The sequence below is a fragment of the Macrosteles quadrilineatus genome, unplaced genomic scaffold (assembly GCF_028750875.1).
Source record: "Macrosteles quadrilineatus isolate MER2022 unplaced genomic scaffold, UCM_ALF_1.0 Scaffold_641__1_contigs__length_41276, whole genome shotgun sequence".
NCBI classification, from domain to species: Eukaryota; Metazoa; Arthropoda; class Insecta; order Hemiptera; family Cicadellidae; genus Macrosteles; species Macrosteles quadrilineatus.
The window spans coordinates 1,582-26,257 of record NW_026543234.1 but is presented as its reverse complement, the minus strand read 5'-3'; the positions used below and the strand labels follow the sequence as shown (position 1 = coordinate 26,257).

At 34.8% G+C, this 24,676-nt stretch overlaps 1 protein-coding gene across 1 annotated transcript; it reads left to right on the top strand.

Moving 5' to 3' along the window:
* Positions 1-6,655: 6,655 nt before the first annotated feature.
* On the top strand, positions 6,656-22,527 carry LOC128982577 (anoctamin-4-like; the record flags this gene model as incomplete). Its single annotated transcript, XM_054401535.1, has 17 exons — positions 6,656-6,804; positions 7,691-7,806; positions 8,458-8,562; positions 9,053-9,202; positions 9,536-9,693; positions 10,608-10,779; positions 11,443-11,675; positions 12,921-13,081; positions 13,419-13,663; positions 14,200-14,334; positions 14,914-15,117; positions 15,776-15,873; positions 19,351-19,490; positions 19,885-20,090; positions 20,584-20,750; positions 21,743-21,848; positions 22,395-22,527. Coding segments are annotated over exons 2-17 (2,503 nt in total), but the record flags the coding sequence as incomplete, so codon positions are not given.
* Positions 22,528-24,676: the final 2,149 nt, after the last annotated feature.

Sequence of the window (24,676 nt, the reverse complement as noted above, 5' to 3'; positions counted from 1 at the left end):
AGGGGTTAAAGAGGGGGATTTCTGTGCTGGAGTCCCGGATTCAAATCCCCGTCACTCATTTCCGTTCCAGGGGTGGATCCAAGGGGGGATTGTATTTTTTTAATAAATGGGTGGACATGCTTAAACATCCCTGGGTCTGAGTAAAAGTCACTGTGTCTATTCAACTTCTTGTTCAGACTTTTCTAATCGCTCGTTTCGACCGTCATACCGTTGTTTCGTTTGTAGATGTGCATTCTCGTTACGATTTGAATATTTTTTAACTTTATTATGGTAAGTAACATTTATTTTCTAAGTAATACATTTTTAAAGGAATATTTTTGCTAAACAGTCTCCTTTGTAAGTTTAAAATGTTTTTCTCAATTTGTTAGGGTCTATTGTTTTATGGCTTCTCACTATTGTAAATTTCAAAATTTATTAAATCATTTTGCAGTTGAGCTAAAATAATAACTCTTTTTATTTCCCTTCATATAAATCCTGAGGCTTTTTAAATTACAAAATCACACATTTACAACAAATAACTCGAGCATTATTGTTCTAAATTTGGTTAAGGAGTTTCAAAAAGTTCCATATGAAGCAGACCTTTTTTGAGCAAAATCAGCGGTTTTATGAAAACACAGAGGATACGCGTCCGGTAACCAGACGTGGATTAGGCGTCCGGTAGGGGGTCCCGGAACGCCATTACCACAATGATACGATATTCAACCATCAGTGTTCGTGGTGTAGTGGATAGAGTGCTCGACTGATATGCGAAAGGTCCCTGGTTCGAAACCCATCGGTAACTTTAACTTTTTGTCACAGATTTTGCTTTGAATGTAATTTCTTCTTAACTGTACTTCTTTTGTTAGAATTTTTGGCATTTATAATTTTATGTTATGAAGAGAATTGAACCTTCATTTGATTTTTTTCACTATCAGCAAGTTTGGTTGGTTAGGTTAGGTTATGACAGTAACTGCCGGACGCCTAATCCACGTCCGGTTACCGGACGCGTATCCTCTGCGTTATGAAAAATATTAATAATTCAAATTCATACACGCTTTTTCTCCTTTGCAAATGACACGTCATATGTCGAACAATGTGAATGCAATATGATCCATTTGACATTTCATATACGAAAATTAATGTTCAAAGCGTCACATATCCGATAAATTTTTGACTAGCAAAAATACTGCAAATCCATATTTGCATTTCATGAAAGATAGGCCTAATGTATGTTTAAAGTTTCACTTAATGGCGATTAATATTTTCCTGGCTAAAAGAGAAGAGTTGTCTGATGGCTGACTGTGATGGACGTGATATAAATAATTAACACTAGATTCTTCATATTACTTGACAAACTCAACATGTAAATGACAGCAACATTATTTCCAAGCTTTCTGTTCTCTCTGATGGAATTAATATTGCAGTTAGTTTTGAGTCCGAGAATAATCCATTTTAAATTAGTACAGGTACAAAGAAAACGCTTGAAAGCAACCAGATCTATTCAGTTGGGTGCGAATATTGAAGGACAAATCAATGTACTGGCTTTTGCTGATGATGTAGCCTTATTGGCTGAAAAGATAAATGACCTAAAAGTATTAGCTGAAGCCTTCATAACAGAAGCAGGAAAGGTAGGGTTACAAGTGAATGAAGATAAAACAAAATTTATGAAGATAGGAAGGCAGGCAGAACATGTGACCTCAACACTGGAATGTTTGAGTTATAAATTTTCTGTCACAGAAGAATTTAAATATTTGGGTGTGATAATAAACAGCCAGAATAAGATGGATCAGGAAATACAAGCTAGATTGAATGGAGCTGATAGATGCTATTGGAGCTTATCAAAACTTTTGAAAAGCAGACTCCTGTCAAGAAACACCAAGGTTCGAATATATCTGGCAATAATCCAACCTGTTCTTCTCTACGGTTCGGAAGTATGGACCCTCACAAAGAACATAGAGAGAAAATTAATAACGTTTGAGAATAAAATACTGAGGAGAATATACGGACCAACTTTGGAAGATGGGGCGTGGAGGATTAGAAAGAATAAAGAGTTAAGGGACCTTTATAAAAGACCTGATATTGTAGCTTTAATTAGAAGTAGGAGAGTCAGATGGCTTGGGCATGTTAGAAGAAGAGAAGAAGGCAGCAGTATAAGAAGAGTGTGGAGGGGAAAGCCTGAAGGAAGACGCCCACTGGGGAGACCGAGATTTAGATGGGATGACCAGGTTGCTGAAGACATCGGAAGACTGGGCGCAGAGTTGGACGAGGCAGAAGATAGAGAAAGATGGAGGCACCTTGTTGGCGAGGCCAAAAATCTCCTTGGATTTGTGTGGCCACAGGAGTAAGTAAGAGTAAGTAAGTAAGTACAGGTACAAATGAGTCAGACGTCAGGTTATATGGGTGGTTATATTTATCGTTTGAATCGTATTATTTTATTTTATTGTTTGTGTTTTGGGTGTGAAAATATGCATGTGGATGTGTACAGAGCTACAGACTACTACTATGAACCGATTTTAATTAAATTTGGTATGTGGGTACTGTCATTTTGTATGTGATGAATGATGGTGGTTTTCCAAAAAAAAAAAAAAAAAAAAAACATTAAATGACGGGAAATCGGATTTTACAAAAACGGCTCGAACGATTTTGGCTAAACAGTAGGCCTAGTTGTGTTTCTTTTAATTCTTAACATAATGGCATAACTCCCAATGCAGTAAAAATTACGGTTCAAAAGTCATTGCAACTTAAGTGAATAGCCCCATAAAATATCTTAGTTACTCCCACCGCTTGCCCATGATAAGGGGGTTTGCCAAGCTAATGGGAGGATGTATGTGTCAGATTTCTGATGCCATTTAAACCCATCCTTAAAAAAAAATTATTGTTTTATTTGGTTTTAATAGTTTTACTGTTACTGTGGAAACTATTCCAAATTAACCTATAACAAAACAAACTTGCTGTAGGCTAAGTTACTGCTTCAAAATTCCGTTTGATAACAGAAAAGGCGTATGGGGAATAGGCTATCAAACGGAATTTTGAAATGTTACAGCAAGTTTGGTTGGTTAAGTTACTGTAGTTTAGAACAGTTTATTTAAAATATTTTTTTTATTGTTTGTTAGTACTGAACAATATTTATTCGGAATGGGCACACGGAAGGGACTAAGGCTAAAGGTGTGGTGACGTCATATCTCTAGTGGCTAATGTCTTCTCTTGAGGCTACACGATTACCGTAACGAAACGATGTGATTGCAGCGGCGTTCGTGGCACAGTTGGTAGCGTTTCGGATTGATGTGCAGGAGGTCCCGGGTTCGAATCCCGCTGGCAGCCCTAAATTTTTGTCAACAAATTTTTTATATCAGCAAGTTTGGTTGGTTAGGTTAGGTTATGACAGTTTAATTTTATAACACTAAATTTTAAAATTAATTTTATAATTAATTAAAAATTATAAGTAATCATTAATTAGATTTTTATCTTATCAGCAAGTCTGGTTGGTTAAGTTATGTTATGACAGTTTAATTTTAAAAATTAAAAATTTATTTTATAATTTTAAAACAATATTTTATAATTAAAAAGTTAATTTTATAACTAAAAAAAATTAATTTACATTTTTTCAACTTAGAAGTTCCAGCAGCGAACGCTGACACTACCAGATATGTTAGCCTTAGTCCCTCCCGTGTGCCCCACCGTTATTTATTCTTATCGTAGTTGTCAGCTGACATGTTTTTAATTTGTTGATAACAATATATCGGATAAAAAATAAAATATCGATAATCGAAAAGAAATCATCGATAATAATGAATGTTCCCTTGAAGAGGAAAGTGCCACAGATTTTTACAAGTACTATGATATTTTACCTTGTGTGAGTTTCTTGATTGGATCCCTGGAACATCGGCCCTTTGTTAAAAAACAGCTTTATTCACAGCAATATTGAAAAACGACATCTGGGTCCAGAGTCCTGAATCTGGATCGAACCAGCGACCTTCAGATCTGAAGGTAAGCGCTACAACCATTGTCTGCCTAGACAATTAATTTCTTGTTAAAAAGAATGTGACTGTAAGTATCTAAAGTGTTTTTGTTCAATACCTATAAGGCTAATTTAAATTACAAGAATGAAATAAATTGATCATTACGTTAATGATAAGCAAGTAATATTTTTAACCCATTCATGTGTTAAATTATTTGTTATACTTACCCTGTTTGTTTTGTTTTCTTCCTTATCATAAAAAATAACACTTGAAATGATTAGAGAGGAATGAACAAGAGATGTGAGAATAGTGTTTAGCTTCAGGCTTGAGTAGAAACAATTAGGAAAAGACTTTTACCTTTAAATATTTTATCCTTCGTATATATCTTTAGGTGTCTTGAGGTTTCAAATTGAGAGTTATTAATAACAGTTAGAGTGAAAAGAGAGGAAAACTTTGTTGAATACTTTGAGAGGATTTAACCACAAAAGATAATTAAGAAAAACCTGAACACACAACATAAACAAACAACAATATCAAAAAGTACATGTTAATATTCTGAAACCCAAAACATATGTTGGAGCCAGACCAAAGGCAAAAATACATTTTAATCAATAGAATACTTATCAAAACTTTATTATAAAAATTTAGATTTCAAAATTTTATGTAAAATCTCAGATCTCAAATATATTTAACTCTTAAAAGATTTTATTCGAGCAGTTTCATAAAATGTTCACAAAATTACCTTTTCACTTTTTCGTTACATTACATAAACGTACTTATAATACAACTAAACCACTTTATACAAGTTTTTCCTTTGACCTTTTGCCATTATTAAACTCACAATAATGCGAGACCTAAAGGAACATAAAAGGAAATTGATTTTGAACCCTGAAGCGTAAGTTGTTCTAACATTGCTCGCCACTTTAACCAACTTTGCCATGTATGGCATTATGAGTTCTAGAAGGAGCTTTATTGAACCGATGAAGTTTAATAAACATGAATATTTGTAGAGCAACTATATAAACAATTTTCTCTAAATTAAATATAGCAAATCCTTTAGCTCAAAGAGGCCACTTGCCAATGTTCCATTCATGGTATTTGTGTTGTAAAATTGCGTACCTATCCATTTTTATTTTATTTTAGTTGATCTTTAACATTAATCTACAAAATTTAAATGAGAACTATTATTCTTGTATCTTTTTGATTCAACAATGCAACCAACAAAATGTTTTCGACTTGTTATTGACTCAATACAGACACAGTTCACCTTACTTAGGAATCGTGTCTTTATTTGAGCGATTTTTTTCAAAGAAGTTATTACTGTCGACGTCTCGGAAAGACTAAACCCGGGACCGATTAAATTTCTCATTTTAATGTCTACACAGAGCAAAAACATCATTTGTATGTCTAATCATGTCTCATCTCCATTCATACTTGGCTTAAAATACCTTTTTTTCAAATGTTTACCTTTAAAACATGGAAATACCCAATTTTCATTACAGCCATCGTGTAGAGCTTAAAAACAAATAACTTGGTACATTGGAGTACAGTATTTGAATACTTATCATCCATAGCTGCATTAACATGATTTTTTCAGAGTTTTAAGCAATAGCATATTAGTATCTGATATTAAAAGGTATCAGTACCATCGTACCATCGATCTTTAAATAATAGAGATCGATGATCAGCACCAGTAAAGATTCTAAGACGACTTCTCTCTGCAAAAGTGTGGTCGTTCCCGTGAGAGACAGAGTCGAGTGCGGGATTACCATACGAGTCCGGTAAACATTTTGGACGAGTGACGTACGATATTTTACGGCATACTACTAAATCGGTACAAATCCTTATATATCACCACCGACTAAAGGACTAACAATCACTACTCATAACCTCAAAGAGAGGTTATGTTTTTAAATACAGTATAATCAGCTGGTTGGTGTCCGGTAATACTCTTTACAATACGTACGTAATGAAACCCCATTTGTTTAAGCTGGCGGCAAACGGCTGTTTTCTGGACTAAATCCTTGCGTGGGAAGTTCGTTAAAAAGGTGTTGTGTGGCGTTAACTATCATATAAAATAACTCTGAATAGAATATTTTACATGTAACAAATCAGCTGATGTAGAGTGGGCTGCATGGCAGGTAGTTCAAAGAGCGAGCCTCGCATAGCATGTTAATTACATGTCTTTGACGACAGCACAGCAGGTAAGGTGCGAGCGGCTGATAGCGATGTACCAGAAATATACTGCTTTCACTAATAAATTATGTATGGTTGAGTAGATATTCCAGACAATTTGACAAATTATAAACATCCAACAAACAGATAAAAGTGACTTTATAACTCCATAAATTACTATTCCTTTTACAACACGTATTCAATGATATTATATATACAAAAACCGCCAATCAAATTAAATTACTGTTCATCTCAAAACATTTCGGTCAATTCCTCACTACTGTAATTAATATAAGATATATTTAAGAAAGCGTCGAATTTCTGTGTCAACAAAGTTCCAGCAAAAATAATAGTATCGCCGTATCGCTGTTCAAATGGGAAATAAAACAAGTTGTTCGTTTTAGTTCTGAATGTTGTGTTGGTTAGTCTGTGGTAGTATTTTTAACCAAAGGTCAGTTATTACAGCTGTTTGATATTTCTATTGAAATGGTGCTCTAGTATTTTGTTTGTTTATCTAACCTTTAAATCAAAAATAAATAAAATGACAAGTCTTGTTTGAACTAGTACTATCGAAGAACCACCAAATTACTATGTTTGTGAATTAACAAAGTGCTGAATGTTGCTTCTTTTTCAGGATTTTGATGGAATAACTAATCGTAATTTCAAAGCCATGCAACTTTAAAATGTGTAGGTATAAATGTGTTTAATTATATCATAGACTAACCAACACAATTATGATTATATATTCTAAAGCCGGGTTTTTCTAGGCGCGGAAGCGGAGAGTGGAGAGAGAGTAACGCGGAGAGCGGACTCCACTTGTCTTAGGTAATTTAATGTTACTGTTTCCTAGAAGCGGAGCGGAACAAAATGTTAATCGCTTCTCCGCTCTCCGCGTTCCTCTCTCCGCTCTCCGCTTCTGCGCCTAGAAAACCCCAGCTTTAACCACTGGCAAAGGCTTTTGTAATAAGTTTTTTTTTTTTATTAATAAGCTTTTTAATCTGTATGTGATTGAGTCGTGTTTGTAAGAAATTCATTCTTTGTACAAGATTTTTTTTACAAAAATTCAACAATGTCTGGTGCAGTAACTAGTAACTAAGATCTTTTTTCGTAGACAGTATTTGGTATTTTCCAAGTTCCTTTATTTCTTATAGGTTAGACCACAGCAGGTCCTTGAGTCCTTTATAGTTTGCTAAATCACAATATTCAAAGATCTCATACTTGTTATGAATTGAAATTACAGTAAATATAGTAAAAATTGCTTTATGAGCTCTTGTTACATTACTACCATTTTTGCTAGATCTCACATGGAATGTTTGAACTGAATCTGAAAAAATAGCTGTAGCCTATTAGAAGTCGAATCGTTTCAATTAAATCTAAAATATATTACAGAAACTAAAAAATGTGAGTAATAATACACTATATGTTGCATCTGCATTAATCAAAGTTAATTTAGACTATAAATATAAACACACCGTAAAACTACTGTTCCTATTTATGAAAAAGTATTTTACCATAAGACTCTCTAAACGAATATGTAAAGTTTTATTAATCTACATCTTTTCCACTTTATTTTCTAGAGAGTTGTTTACTTGTATCAAGTTTCATGAAGCTAATTCCAGAGAGAATAAAACTGATTCCTACAAATTACGTTGAAAAGGGAAAACTGAAAATGAACAATCAAGGTTATACTGAGGTTAGTTGTTACATTTTTACACTGAGGAATCTTCTCCTCCTGATGATCCTAAAAATGCGCACTGATGGCAACTTGGCCCTCTTGTCGGCCGTGAGCCGACATCGGCCGTTTCCCAACCGTACCACATCACATTACGGCTTTAAAAAAATGAAAATTTGTTAGGGAATTTTTTTTTATTTTTTTTATTAGTAAACTATAATTTTAAGTTTAAATACTGGCAGGTTTAATGATTTGCATAATGACCTAATTAAACCTAGGGCATTGGGCGGAGCCCTAAAATGAGAGTCAAAAGGGTTAATGTTTTTCTCAAACTCTAGGATACATTTTACCAATGTGTACCTTATCACTCTCAGGTCATAATAAAAGAGGTCTAAAAGCAGTAATAATACATTGTTCTATATGAACCTAATAATAAGTAGCCTACCGTACAGTAATAAGTAAGTATCAAGTAAGTACTTGGTTATTCGCCTATTGGGACAGATGATGATTGGAGTGTCCAATCAAAATCGATCCCCACTTACCATCTTTTATATATTTTCCATCTTGTGAGTTAACAGTATAAGCATAAATATATGTTTTAAGTGTTAGTAGACATATCTTTTATTTACTTTCTATACAATTAAAATATTTGACTTTTAAAATGTTCAACAGAAACAATGGACATTCAAAGATGGTGAGAGAACCATTGATATGGTAATTGTTTGGGATGAATCCAGCCACAAAGCTCATTCTAAAAGAGCTTCTGATAAGAGAACAGTGAGTACAGCTTTTTTTGAACTCCTTTAACTATTTCACCTAATTTTATAGATTCATTTGATTAAATTAGATGTCAAACAACTAACCAAAGAGATTAGTAAATTTAATTCACACCAAATTGAACATGCTATTTTACAAAGGTTGAAGAAAAAGAAGTACCCTAATGTATACTTTTAAATAATTTAGTTTAACCAAACCATACAGACTGTTAAAAATTATATGCTTGAGGTTCTCACAAAGTCTAACTGATTTCAACAGGTAGCTCAGTAAGCATAATGAAAGTTAAGTAAGTTAATGATATGTATTTATCCATTTTATGACACCAAACAAAAGTGTTTCAAGAAAACGCATTTATCAGGTAATTGACAAATACAGAAGAAAGACAAAGAACTTTTTGTTCCAAAATGTTTAGTCAAGTTCCAGTTGTATTTTTGAGCCAATAGATTCAGTGTTCATACTGTATAATACAAGCATTTTCAATTAATTGCAGATTTTTGAGACCAACTTAAGAGAGGAAGGCTTAGAATTGGAGCACGAGACAGTCCCTGACTCTGGATTACATTTTATAAAAATCCACGCTCCGATGGAGACTCTTCAGCGCTACGCGGAGATCTTGAAGATGCAAATGCCTGTGAAAAATGTAAATAGTTTTGACAAATCATTATAGTTATACACCCATAACCCTTGTCTTACCAGCTTAGCTCGTCAGTAGCAGTACTGCTAACTCACTGGCGCTTAAAGCTCATCGCAAAAAAGTGTACTTCACCCTGCAAATGGAAAATATCCCGATGGAGCACCTAACACTTATGTAAATGAGAATATTAATTCAACATTTGTATTATAAAAGGGTAGTTTAAAACATAAACTCACAAATCGTACAAAATCTCAGTCAAGGAAATAAAAAGTTACAGTACTATTATTTTATAAAATAATTTTGTCTCTGTCCCTTAAAATGCAAAGTTATATTTTTCAGCTATCTATCACAACAGATGGACAGAGTACTCGATCTACAGTTAAATCTTGCTGCAGAATCTTATGTCCGTTCTTGAGTTGTTGTGAATTAAACCCTGAAGTCTTCCCAGACTGTGGGAAATCGGTGACTGCCTCTTACTCGCGAGCCAGAGATTTTTTGTAAGTTACATAATATTCACTGTAAAATAGTAAGTGAACTGACAAGACGTTGAAAGTATGACAATATAAACCTCATAAACATTATCATAGTGTGTTGTTCATGTATTGGTGGTGCTCAGGTTAATCATATTGTTTCTTCTCCCAAGAATCCCTGTCTATTCTTTTGTAAATATGAGCTTTACTTGCCTTTGTTTTTATCTTGTGAATATCTAAGACTCATCAAGTACTTAGTCGACAGCCAAACAGACTTAAGGTATCAGAACCAACGTTTCCTGGGACCCCTAAAATGTCCGCCTCCTCAGAGAAGGAAACGTTCCTTTCTTGCATCCCACAAAGACATACAAATTAGATAGGTACTCGAAAAAGACAACCTTTTTGATTTCATTTAATGCTTGTTGGGTAATTAATTTAAAGAGAACAATAAAGGTGAGTGTAAGCTATAAAAGATATACAAATTAATCATACATTGCCTGAAAGTAAGAAAATTACAAGTTACAAGTTTACTCCATGATATTTCCCTACTTGTTCACTTCAGCCGCATTATTATGTTCATTCCTTAGTCAACTGATTCCCTACATTAGTCTAATAGGAAAATAATAGCTGAATGGGCTGATTAAAAAGTTTTTAACATTGACATAAGAGTAAAGTTAGGTAAATAAGAATAAGTAGTATTGCTGATTCATGCTTAACTTTGACATCACTAGGAGTCGCCTAAAGAAACCAAAATTTTGTACATTCACAAACTACTTTGAAATCAAAACGTTGCATTTAAGTCCTAAAACTATCTCCTAGTGAAGGTATGCAATGGGGTACATATGGGTTGCAATGGGGCTTTACATAATTTTGAGTGCTTCCATAATATGAGAGCATTGGAAACACTTAATTGCCCAATCTCTTCTTTTCTTAATTTTCAGATTTGATGTGGGATCTCCTGGCTTTTTCACATCAGCACAGAAATCCAGGATTGTTCAGTTCATTTTGGAAAGAACACTTTACACAAAAAAAGGCAAGATAAATGTCTTTGAGTTTGGAATCAATAGGCTGGTGCTGCATGGAGTATACACCGCATCGTACCCACTACATGATGTAAGCCATTTAAAACACACTTTAATCAGTAAAAAAATATTCTTACTCCGTTCCAAATATAACTATCAATGAGAGTCGTATTGTTAACAAAGGAATATACATAACATTGAGTAAGAAGGTTATATAGTGGTACTAACATTCCCTTGGTTGTCTAAATGAATGTGCACTTTTACAATCTCAATTATAATAATATGTAATCTTTTTCCTCTAAATAAAAAAGTTACAAATGCTTCATTTACGCTTCAGTTAAAAAAGTCCTCTATGTAAAAACTCAGCTAAAAAACCTTTGCACGAAAGAGTTATTCTCATTAAAGTCCTGGGGTTCTTGCTTGAGAAGAAACTTAAGCAGCATGCCATCGCTAAACAAACACAATCATTAATATCATTCTGGCCGCTTTTCCAAGTGAGAAACATAATCAAAACTCATAAGGAAAAATATGCAAGTAGAGGAGTTTTAAAGATTATGATTTCTGTACATTTACTTTTCAGAAATACTGTTTCCAAACATTAGGTAAACACTGACAGAACAAGTGACTGCTTCAGCTGTAACTTTGCTGTCCCTGATAAAAACTCTTCTGAGCCTGTACAACCATCTCAGTCTCCCAGAAAAGCATGTGTGTTGTCAGTGTATCTTGAAACATTAATGATACCATTTCTGTTTAGGGTGATCTAGAGACGCCGGGTAGTTTGCGCTACAGGTTTTACCACTACTGGGCATCTTTCAAGAACTGGTACAAGAAACAACCAGCTGACCATATCAGGCAATATTTTGGAGTCAAGACTGCGTTGTATTTCCTCTGGCTGGGGTACTACACTAAAATGCTGATTCCAGCATCTGTTGTAGCTGTTGTTTGCTTCGTGACGTCAATATTACTATTACCCTCTGCTGTAACGATGTAAGCATTGCACATTTTAGATGAGATGTACAATAAAATGATAAGCACTGTTAATGATCCCAGTTGAAGATTTGGTATGAACTTTACATTTTTAAAGTGGTAGTTTATTTGCTTTCTTTAGCATACAATGTTAGGAATTAACTCTATGATGAATAATGTTGGTAATAAAATTGAGTTTGATCTTATTAGTTTGTTATATACTCCGTTCAAAAAATGTAGGTGGTTTATGGGGAAGAAATCCATCCCTCCACGTCTTGATCCTAACAGCTGAGATTTGTCAAAACGTCAATCAGCTGCAACATACATTAAGCAATTAACAAAAGGCGGTGGGGGAACTTCCCCTCAAACTGCCTAAATATTGTGAAAGGACTATGAATAATAGAAGTCCAATGGAGAGAAGTTAAGACAATAATAGGTTTTTTACATACCTCAGTCAAATAGTCCAAAAATGATATGCTCAACAGCTTACATGTTTCGTTGCGAAGACAACATTTTCAAAGCTTGCAACTCGTCAAAAACACATTTAAAACACGGACACGAACACAGAAAACATTAATATGGTACGAATACACGATAAACATTTAGATAGCGCTATCATAATACTGATTTGGTCCGGCGCGGCGCGGGGCTGGTAGCAGACTCATATGTGTCATTTGAGTCTGCTACCAGCCCCGCGCCGCACCGGACCAAATCAGTATTATGATAGCGCTATCTAAATGTTTATCGTGTATTCGTACCATATTAATGTTTTCTGTGTTCGTGTCCGTGTTTTAAATGTGTTTTTGACGAGTTGCAAGCTTTGAAAATGTTGTCTTCGCAACGAAACATGTAAGCTGTTGAGCATATCATTTTTGGACTATTTGACTTAGGTATGTAAAAAACCTATTATTGTCTTAACAATATAGTCCAGGGGCCGAAAACATGAATTTTGGAGAGAAGTTTATTGGAAATTGAGATTTATTTTGAGGTTATATATAGGTTACTTGTTTGTGTACGTTTTATTTGAAATTAAATAGTTTGGACGGTAACCTGCATATTGTATTCCCCATCATAATAATAAGTCTTTTATTCTACCGAATTCATCTATCCACAACCCAATTTTAAATTTTCAATAAAATTTTTAGGTCAAAGTACAAACTTCTTTAGAAAGAACCACAGAATCCTCAAAACTTAACTACCATTTTTGACTCCCCGAAGGGGATTCTTATGACTATATTAAAGTAAACCCTTAAACATTTATTTCAGAGATGAGGTTTGTGACGGAGCAATAAAAGACGTCATGTGTCCGCTGTGTGACAGATACTGCAAATTTGTGAACATATCAGACACTTGCTTGCAAACAGAAATACTCTACATCTTCGACAATTCTACTACTGTAGTTTTTGCTGTATTTATTTCTTTTTGGGGTGAGTGTAAATGGTTTCTGTTAAGTAAACTTAGAAAATAAGTAGGTAGGAATCTAATAATTTCAAAGCTTATTATTTTTTAAATAAGCCCTAATCATTCAGTGAATTGAAATCACAATAATCTAAGCTCTAGTTATGTTGATGAAAAAATTGCAAAACTTTGGGATTAGAAGGAGGTTGAAATGTTCTTCTTCAAATCTACAGACTAAACATGGTACAGTACTGGTAACCATTTACTTCCATTAGAAAAAAGGGGCCTCAGACTTGGACAAATATAAGATTTACAAAGTGTAATCCTAAACAAACCAAGTATTAAGTTTTTTTTTATGTTTTCCAGCTGCAATCTTTCTTGAATGCTGGAAGAGATACTCAGCGGAAATAACCCTCCGCTGGGATCTGACATCTCTTGACGACAGAGATGAAAACCCTCGTCCAGAATATGCCGCAAAGCTGTCCAAACTAACTGCAGATAAAAAAGTCAGCCATAAGCTGAATTTTATTACAAACGCTAGTGAGCCCAATTTGAGCTTTTGGATGATATTCCCAGGAAAAGTGATAAGCATCACTACAGTGCTATTGCTGGTAAGAGTTCAGCCATAAACCCAGATCTCCGTTCTGAAGTTTTAACCCAGAAACATTAACACTTTTTACCACATGGTCTTTAAATCCTACACACTTTACTGTTGTGTACACTTTAGTGCAGAAAAGTTCATCAAAGTTAAATATAAAGCCGGTTTTGATGAACATTTCAGGTCCTGTTTTGTTTTAGTACTCTGATGTCAATTGTTCCCTTTTTCTATGTAGACTTTGTAAGTGATTTTACTCTTGGGTTATAAATCTAGAGTAAAAAAAAATAGTTTACAGATGGATTAATTTCTTTGGTTAAAACAATTTGAATGTTTGTGAACCACAATAAATACTTGTTTACATACATGTGATGGGATTTTACTAAAGTTATTTTGAAATATTATGTTGCGCATTGTGTGTATTTGTAAGCTTCCTTGTTCATTATATAGTCATAGAGAATAACTATATGGATAATAGAGAGTGTTTGCTTTTTTATAAGTAGTTTAGTCACGGACATATTCGGTTGTTGATGTACTCACTGTTCCTGTCAGGTTTCACTGGCTGTAGCAGCTGTTATCGGTGTTACTCTGTACCACATGTTTGCGTTGACTGCTCTACCTCTCGGCATCATCTCATCCATATCTGCTACTTGCCTCAATCTCATCTGCATTTTGATGTTCAGTCCCGTAAGTGGCGTACTTTTAGGGTAGTGTACTTTCAAATGTAATGTAGAGTCTTCAGCAAACAGTATAAAAAATTTAGCAAACACAGAATTTTATTCGTGGAGAATCCCCTTGGATTAGCATTCCGGGATGTCTCTGTATAGAGGGTAAACATTTTTAGGTTTTATTTTAAGTCATACTTTTATTGTCTGGAATAAAACTCCATATGTGTAACTGGTTCAAGCGTTTGCGGTTGTGCTAATGCACAGTTGACCATAGGAGAGGAAATTAAAAGAATTGCAGATAATGTAGAAGAAACAAAGATGTTCCTAGTTTTGTGCACCATACCTCCAATTCTAGAAATCTATTCTTGCAAATTAAACCAATTATTGAAGTTTTAAGTCAAATTTAATTATTGGTCTTATTACGATCATTATGTTTTACCATATGATTTTTTCTAAACAGATGTTTTGTACACTAGAAAGTAGGCTTTTACCATTATGCCTTATGTCTCCTGTATCATTGACTTAATAGTCAATGCCTGTAAGACATAGACCCAGGACTGATTTACGATTCATAGCTGATCACAAATTTTATTCACAGATCTACAGCAAACTGTCACTGTTTCTGACTGAAATGGAAATGCCACGCACACAGAGGGAATTTGACAGTTCTCTGACTCTAAAAATGTACATGTTGGAATTTATAAACCACTACTCGTCCATATTCTACATCGCCTTCTTCAAAGGGAAATTCACTGGTCATCCTTCTGGTTATTTTAGGGTTTTTGGATTTAGACAGCTAGAGGTTGGTAAAAACTAAAAAAATATATCAAATTGTTACTATTTGAGGAATATTTTGTTAATATTTGTACAAAATTATTAGAGAGGAACCATTCCAGAAGTTAAACTTTATAAAATTGAAGATTGGTAGCAAATTTGATATTAACTTGGATTATAAGTTATCAGTTAAAGCTATTGATGTACTTAAAGGTGTATATTTATAGTGTACTGTTTTCTCTTCACTGGTTTCATGGATGAAAAAGGATTTTTCTCAAATTTATAGATGAGATTTGATTTAGTCACATTAAGGATTTCAGCAGTTTAAGGCGTTTATTTATCTCTTTTTACTTTTAATATTTGTCCATTCTAACTTTCTGAGATGAAGGCATGACTCTAAAGTGCCTTATGCTCAATCACTATTTCTGATTGAGGAATTATAAAAGTGCAACACAAAAACAATTCATTGTTGCCTTGTCTTTAGAGAGGTCAGCTCTAAGAATGGACTTTGAGGTGCAATAACCTCAATAATGAATTTCCATTTCATTGAAGCTTCTACATTCATGCAGCCAATCTACCAATGTAAAAGCTGATCATTAAGATTGTCAACCATTTTGTTACTGATGAAACAGAAATAACTGCTTATCTTTTACATATTCTACAGAGTTGTTTACTTATTCTTGTAGTGTGGTGCAGGAGGCTGTATGCTAGAACTGTCACAGCAGCTGGCTGTGATAATGATCGGCAAACGAGCTTTCCGTACACTCAGTCAAATATTACGACCGTAAGTTTCATATTATTGTCCTATAAATAGCATAGAACAATCATTGACTATTAGTATTATTAATTACAACTAGACATTCCATCCCCATATTAAATTTGTAGCCAGATTTTGATCAAATATAGTCATAGTTGATGAGTGCCGACGACAGATTGAGCTGATCTAAATTACTAAATTCTGTCGAATTCACAAACCTTTTACCAAGTCAAACTTAGGCGATGACTTATGGTGAGCTATACAACTGTTATGACCCATTAACATGGTCAGCAAAAAAGTAAGGTATAAAATATAATTTTAGATACACATTTCCCCTAACCTAACTAGGGGAAATAATTTCAGCCAACTAACCGAATCTTATGTTAGAGACTAGAATGACAATGAATAGGATCTCATTGACAACTTGACCAGAATCAATACTTTTAAAACAAAATTTACAAACTATTCCTATAAAGGGAAGTGGTACACTCCAGACGGTAGCCACTCTGCTAACCACTAATTTTAATGCATGACACTTATATCAGAAAAGTAACAAAAATAGGTAAAGTGTATCGTCATGGTATTGAGAGACAAAGTGAAAAGCAAAACACATGGTATGTCTTTAGCTGTAAATATTTCTAAATAATAAATCTTCCAACTTCTTTAATTAATTTATTTTCCTTATCGCTAATATGGTAAATTGTTTTAAATGGCAAATCATCCAAGAACTTTGTAGTTTTTCCCAGCAAAAGTAGCACAACCCCATCAACTAAGTTTTTTTTTTCTCACCCAACCCAAGCAAGAGTACATTTCAAACCTACCTGTTTATTCCATAGAAGAATTTCCCACCTACCTCAAGTAATTTAGATGTATTAATTATTATTTTGTAATCCTCTGTTGCTTTTTATTCTACCCTTCGTGTTATTTAAACAAATGCTTTCTTTTAGCGTTAGAATTTATTGATGCTGATCATTGTACCAGTACCTGGGGACCAAGCCTTGCTCTGCGAAAATCAATAGTCTACTCTGAAACCATCTTAGTATAGCAGATACATTGATCCATTCCCAAACTTCACACACTGCTCGCTTTTACTACTTCCTTCACCACTCCCTACAAAGTGGAACTGTTTCCCTCCCTCCCATAGCATTTAAGTATTACAGATACATTAATCCAACTGCCACAAACCCCACTCCCACTCTGGGAAGCCAGCCTTTACTACTTCCTTCGCCACTCCCTACAATGTGGACCTGTTTCCCTCCCTCCCATAGCATTTAAGTATTACAGATACATTAATCCAACTGCACAAACCCCACTCCCACTCTGCAAAGCCAGCCTTTACTACTTCCTTCACCACTCCTTACAATGTGGACCTGTTTCCCTCCCTCACATAGCATTTAAGTATTACAGATAGCCTACATTAATATAATTGCCAAACACAGTTCCCACACTCTGCACTCCTAGCCTTACTACTTCCTTCACACTTTCCTACTTCATGGACCTGTTTCCTTCCCTTCTCATAGCATTTAAGTATTACAGATACATTAATCCAACTGCCACAAACCCCACTCCCACTGTGCAAAGCCAGTCTTTACTACTTCCTTCACCACTCCCTACAATGTGGACCTGTTTCCCTCCCTCCCATAGCATTTAAGTATTACAGATAGCCTACATTAATATAATTGCCAAACACAGTTCCCACACTCTGCACTCCTAGCCTTACTACTTCCTTCACACTTTCCTACTTCATGGACCTGTTTCCTTCCCTTCTCATAGCATTTAAGTATTACAGATAGCCTACATTAATATAATTGCCAAACACAGTTCCCACACTCTGCACTCCTAGCCTTACTACTTCCTTCACACTTTCCTACTTCATGGACCTGTTTCCTTCCCTTCTCATAGCATTTAAGTATTACAGATACATTAATCCAACTGCCACAAACCCCACTCCCACTCTGCGATGCCAGCCTTTACTACTTCCTTCACCACTTCCTACATCGTGGGCCTGATTCCTTCCCTTCTCATAGCATTTTAGGATTGAAGATATATTAATCTAACTGCCACAGACGGTTACCATGCTCTGGGATGCTAAACTTTTACTACTTCCTACGTCGTGGACCTGTTTTCATCTCTTTCCATAGCATTTTAGTATTTTAGATACATTAATCTAATTGCACAAACATTCCCCACACTCCGCACTGCTAGCCTTTAATACTTGTTTCACCATTTCCTATGTCGTGGACATGTTTCCATCCCCTCTCATAGCATTTAAGTATTACAGATACATTAATCCAACTGCCACAAACCCCACTCCCACTCTGCGATGCCAGCCTTTACTACTTCCTTCACCACTTCCTACATCGTGGGCCTGATTCCTTCCCTTCTCATAGCATTTTAGGATTGAAGATATATTAATCTAACTGCCACAGACGGTTCCCATGCTCTGGGATGCTAAACTTTTACTACTTCCTACGTCGTGGACCTGTTTTCATCTCTTTCCATAGCATTTTAGTATTTTAGATACATTAATCTAATTGCACAAACATTCCCCACACTCCGTACTGCTAGCCTTTAATACTTGTTTCACCATTTCCTATGTCGTGGACATGTTTCCATCCCCTCTCATAGCATTTCAGTATTGCAGATACATTAATCTAACTGCTACAAACGGTTTTCAGTGCCCACACTCCACACTGCCCGCCTTTACACCTCTTCCTACGTCACGGGCCTGTTTCCCTTCCTTCCCATAGCATTTTAGGATTGCAGATACCTTAATCTAATCGTCATAAACAGTTCCCACACTCCGGACTGCTCGCTCCTTTGTAATTTGCCAGTATACTGAGGCTTATTACTAACACATGTTACAACTTACAAGTCTTTTGTTTAATTTTTCCTTGTTATTTCATTTGACCAACATGGTTACTTAGCAACCCATAAGACTAATGTTAAAAAAATGTTACTTTTAGTTTCATTTTTCTACGTACCGGTAATTAGATTTTTGTTGGCAATTCTAACTCCAGTAAACTCGTTTTTGGGCCAGAAATAAACTACTTACAACACAAGTAAGCAAAAAAAAAAAAAAAAAAAACATTTAAAGAAAATCGTCGAAGCCGTTTTCGAGATCTTTGAGCAAACATACATACATACATACAAGCAAACATTGCTCATATTAGAGTATAGGATTACATAAAAATGAACATGTTTGAATGATTGAATATGATATTTTCTTAGAAAGTGATTTAGTTTAGATATTTTATTTGTAGACATAAGAATTCAGGGACTGAGTTTATTAAAAAAAATTATATGCTTGTCATCAATCTCCTCTATGGGGGATACTTAAACAAGTCGAAGTATCTGTTTTATGCAATTTGAAAAAGGATGTATTAAATTCTGGACACTAATTTCTTCAGGGAATCTCAGATTCATCCCTTTCTTAATGAAAAATCCTTTGAAAAGTACTATATTTTTATATTTCAATGCATTAAAAAATAAACTGTCTACCAGAATCATCACCCTGTTTTGGCGGAAGAGATTCAGTAGTTTCCGAAGGTCCTGGGACGACCGAGAGATAAGTCAATGGGAGAAGGATTTCCTATTGACTGACGGAGGACCCAGGACTCTGTTCCCCGAGTACCTGGACATGGGTGAGTGGTGTTTGTGATGGTTGGTTACAAACAAAACAAGTTGTCAAATCCTGCCAATCCATAGAATTATTCGCTATTGTCGGGACCACTTAAGTTTGCAGTTGAGGGAGGAGCCTATTTACCATATGGTTTTGAATGAACCAATGAGAACCATGCGGTGTTGCCAAATCTGTTAACACCAGCTGATTTTATATTGCTTAGTATACTTTAATTAGTGTTGTCAACGGGCAATGTGGCAACGTCGCACTAGCCTTGTCTTGTGATTGGCTGCCACCAACTGCAAACTTACGTGGTCCCGACTTTAGGTACTATTGTTGACACTATGAATACATAATGAAGATGTAAATTTGTTCTATTTTAGAAAATATCCAACAACATTTCTTTCCTATTGCAGTTCTTCAGTACGGATTCGTCACAATTTTTGTGTCAGCTTTCCCCCTGGCTCCATTGTTTGCGTTGATTAACAATATTCTTGAAATCAGAATCGACTCGCAAAAACTTCTCATCTATCATCGGCGTCCGACGCTGAGACGCACCAAGGACATTGGAATTTGGTTTGACATCTTAAAGTATATTTCCCACTTGGCTGTTTTTACAAATGTAAGAATTAGTTCATTTTGTGTTATAACTAGAGGTGTCTATCTTATATAGATATACATGTATCTTAACTATTTGTTTAGCTTGATCTTGAATGATTTTCAAGTAATAAGACTTGCAACAAGTTCATGTTGGTTTAAGTGACCAGGGCGTGATGATGCAATGTGCGTTTTGACTTCCTGTTGCATCGATAGACTGCTGGTTTTAGAAACTCAAGTGAAATAAGTAAAGGTACAAAAAAGTATTTATGATTTCTCATTACGAAGTTTAGCCCTTAATTTTAGCTTACTACATACTCTTATTTCTTTAGATAAACCTAAATGTATTACACACAGGAAAGAGTAATACTGTAATTTTAAAAGAACCCCACAAGAAATGGAGAGGTATCCGTTACCTAAAATATAGGAATCTTGTCAAGGACATGTTTTGTGAACTCAGAATTTTATTTGTTTTTAGTTTAGAACCATACCTCTAGAGTTAACTATTTTGGTTACAGGGGTTTATCATTGCATTCACATCCAACTTTATTCCGAGGATGGTCTACAGGGTTGCTGTAAGCCAGGACTACGGAACGGCGGGGTTTCTGAACCGTTCCTTGTCCTACATGGCTTTGCAGGACTTGGATATGGTGGGGAAACCTAACACCACTTTGGAGTATTGCAGGTGAAGTCAAACTTTTCATTGTTCAGCAAGGTTTGTAGGTTAGCTTTAGTTGTAGTTTTTGTTTCATTTTATTTTGCTCTCATCTATGTCAGTGACAACTATGATTTGACGAACATAAAGATAAAAAAAACCTGCTGTCACGTTGTGGTCCAAGTTTTGGCCTTGGATTATGGGCATTTCGGTGCAAACACCAGAATCCTATCCATAGTAAAACTAATCTTCCCTGAAGAGGTGTATTGAAAGTTTACGAACAAAACTCTGTTATTTAACAACGCTTTTCTTTCGTGACGCCTCTATATCGTCCTCCCTGTGCACGTGTCACGAAAAAAACCAGGTTAAATAAAAGACGACTAGTGTTTTAATTGAGTATGTGTTTTATTTGTGAACTACCGACACCCCTCAACAGGCAAGATTTTTTTGTCCTAAGGATGCTAGGCACGAGCCTGGGATTGTTTTTCACATTACTTCAGGCTAGACCTAGGGGTTGTGGGGGAGCGAGCTGGCGTAGTGGCTAGAGCGCGGGACTTCGGTCCGTGAGGTCCCGGGTTCGATCCCCGCCAAGTCACCAATGGATTTTATCTAAGTGATAATGCCGCAACCCCTAGGTCTAGCCTGAAGTAATGTGAAAAACAATCCCAGGCTCGTGCCTAGCGTCCTAGGACAAAAAAAAAACAGGCTCTAACCACTACGCCAGCTCGCTCCCCAACAGGCAAGATTAGTTCATGTACAGATCTGACAATGGCATTCATGTCGAAATGTGAAAATCCATTAAGTACAAGACTTGGACCACAATTCAACAACAGGTACAATTTATCTTTTTTATTCGCCAAATAGGCTAATATATTTTGGACACCACAGGATAAAATCAACTATAATTTATTCATGATGGAAGTCGCTCATATTAACATAAGGAGATTTAATATTTATTTTACCAGTGCTACAAATATTTCATTGAGTTAAGTTTGTTTGTCAAAATGTATGATGTCTTTCAGGTATTTTGATTATAGAGAGCCTCCGTGGTCTGACAACAAATATGAAGAGACAAAGCTATACTGGATGGTGCTTGCTGCTCGTCTTACATTTTTCATTGTGTTTGAGGTATCTCATCTGTATTTAAATTGTACACTGAAAGTTATTTAATAGCTATGTTGAGTTTAAATCCACGAACCTTGTATGTAAATCTAACACAAATAAGATCTATAGGCAAACACATTCTTAACCCTTTTTATACTTTATGTAACAGTAATTGAAATAAGATTTTTTTAAACTATTTTAAATCTATAATGAGGCAGAGGGATATATTACATTTTAGATTTATTTTTTTCCAATCCTCAAAGATCTCTAAAGAACTGTCTACATATTTAGCTATGAAGCTATGAAAAGAGCATCAAGCCATAATGATGGCTGTGGTGCTGGTAAATCTGTTTTTGTGATGTAACATAATATATGATCATGATGGCAGTGATGATGTTAAATATGATGTTATGATTTTACAGAATATGATCATGATGGTAGTGGTGTTGGTTAATTTGGTGGTGTGGTGTAACATGATCTGATCATGATGGCAGTGGTGCTTGTAAATCTGGTGTTGTGATGTAACATGATGGCAGTGGTGATGTTAAATCTGATGTTATGATTTAACAGAATATGATCATGATGGCAGTGATGTTGGTCAAATGGCTCATACCAGATATTCCTCAGACTGTTAAGTGGCAAATGAGACGCAAGCACTATTTGATCAATGAAATGATTATCAGTCATGAATCTAAACAGAAATGTAAGTATTAAAGTAATACTGTATTCTAAAATATATTTTATTTTATAATGGTGCAAAAGCTCTTTATTTCATGTAGGCCTATGCCATACTTAAATTAGTTATTTGCCTACAACCTGATTCAGAAACCTTATTCACCAAGCTCATGGCCATTAAAACATAATAATTTGCTCAGTCGTTAAAGTCATTTGAATGTTGTGTAATATGTTGTATGTTGTGTGGACGTTACTTAGTCCGATAAACACATTTTGGACGAGTGACGTACAATATTTTACCTAACCCGCAATATGTTAAACTTCCCTCCCAAGCGTGATGTATACAACTTCTTTACTTCACTCGTGAAGTAAAGTTTCAAAAACTCACTCGGTGAAGTAATGAAACCCATTTAAATAATATTGAGTGCTCAACTTAATAATATATACCTCTATGAAGCCAACATCGTTCAACGCTAGAAATCAGCTGTGCGCTTGAATTTTATTGTTATACCATAGTTATACTAACCTAGCTTTTGTTTGCAAAAGAAAGAACGTTACTGATAGAAGATGAATGAAATGGACAATGAACAATATTTTATGTAACACCCTGTATATTGTCGGGTCAGGTCAAATCTTGAACGTTACACGTTATGCAAGAGAGTAAAAATTTAAAAACGTACGTTTTCAGGAAAAGCACTTTTAACATTTTTTGTTCTGTTTTTTGAAACTTTTTTTTATTATATCTTTGGTAATTGTTTATTAATAGAGCCTCTTTGATGGAAAAACACGAAATTTTGTCATGACCATCACGGACATAAAACTGCATATTAAAAATAGTTAATTATAATTAATAATTATTTTTATAACTATGTTTTGCTATAAATTAATTTACTCTTATGGCCATTATACAATAAACAGCTCACTAAGCTTTTAGTATATTTGGTCTTTCTAGAAAAAAATTTTAAAAATTAAAAAATTGGAAAAAAGCCAATAAAATCTTTTATAAGTTTGTATAACTCTGAAAAAACTTACCTGAGACCCGAAAAATCTTTATTTTTTTTATAGAGGTGTGCTTCTTTTGTGTATAAAACATTGAAATATGATGATATTTTAATTTTTGAAATTGTTATGATAAAATCATAAACGTGATGGTCAGGGACAAGCGGTACGGTCGTGAATTGTCTGGAATAATCTAAATCTTTCCAAACAATCCTTCAATTATCCTGTTAGATATAATAAAAATATGTGTTTCAATTGCACTAACTGTTCAATTTACAATTATATTAAAGTTATTGTCACGACCTAACACACTATAATCCATAAGGCTAGATTGGTCGTGAAAAAACCCGCGATGGTCGTGAAACTTTGGTCGTGAAATTACGAGTTATTTGGCTCTGTTCTGGCGGTAGCCCTGCACCTCATGTTCGAGGATACAAAGTGGACTTCTAGGTTAATCTAGCAATTGAAATATCTCATAAACAAAAATTAACACCGTGTCTACTTTATCGAATGACTGCGTACGGTCATGGACACACCAACATTACAAAATACCCCCGCCGCAGCAAACCTGCAGACTGAGCGAATTTCAACTTCTTCTGATTACATTTTTACTAAACTAAAATATTTCCATAGTCCATTTCCATATTTATTCCCAATTTAAATAACATTAGATTTAACGAGTGCTTAGGTTTGCTGCTACGGGTAACGTAAACAGTGTTTTTTAGCCGAACGTCAATAGTGTAGTATGAAGTAAATAAATTTGGCAAATTTGATCAAAATATATCCATAAACAAGTCAACTACAAGAGTTTTCATTTTCTCCATAAGAAATAATATGGGAATTTTAAATTTGCCTTTTTTGAATTTTCTCCGTAACCCTTAGGCATACAACAATGCTTCAATATACTATATTATTTCTTTTTTTAAGCTCTACAAAATAGTTGAGAAAAAATTCAAAAATTTTATCTTTTTAGGGTCAAAAAAGGGAAAACCCCATTTTTACCCCATAAAACCCCCTATAAACCCCCGTTCCCATGGTCTGATCATGCTGGTTCGCGAACTCGTTCGAATAAAATGTAGCTTTACAGGTTTATACCAAATTACATCAAAATCGGATAATTTTTGTTCGAGTTATCGTGCTAACGGACACATATATACATATACATATAAATAAATATA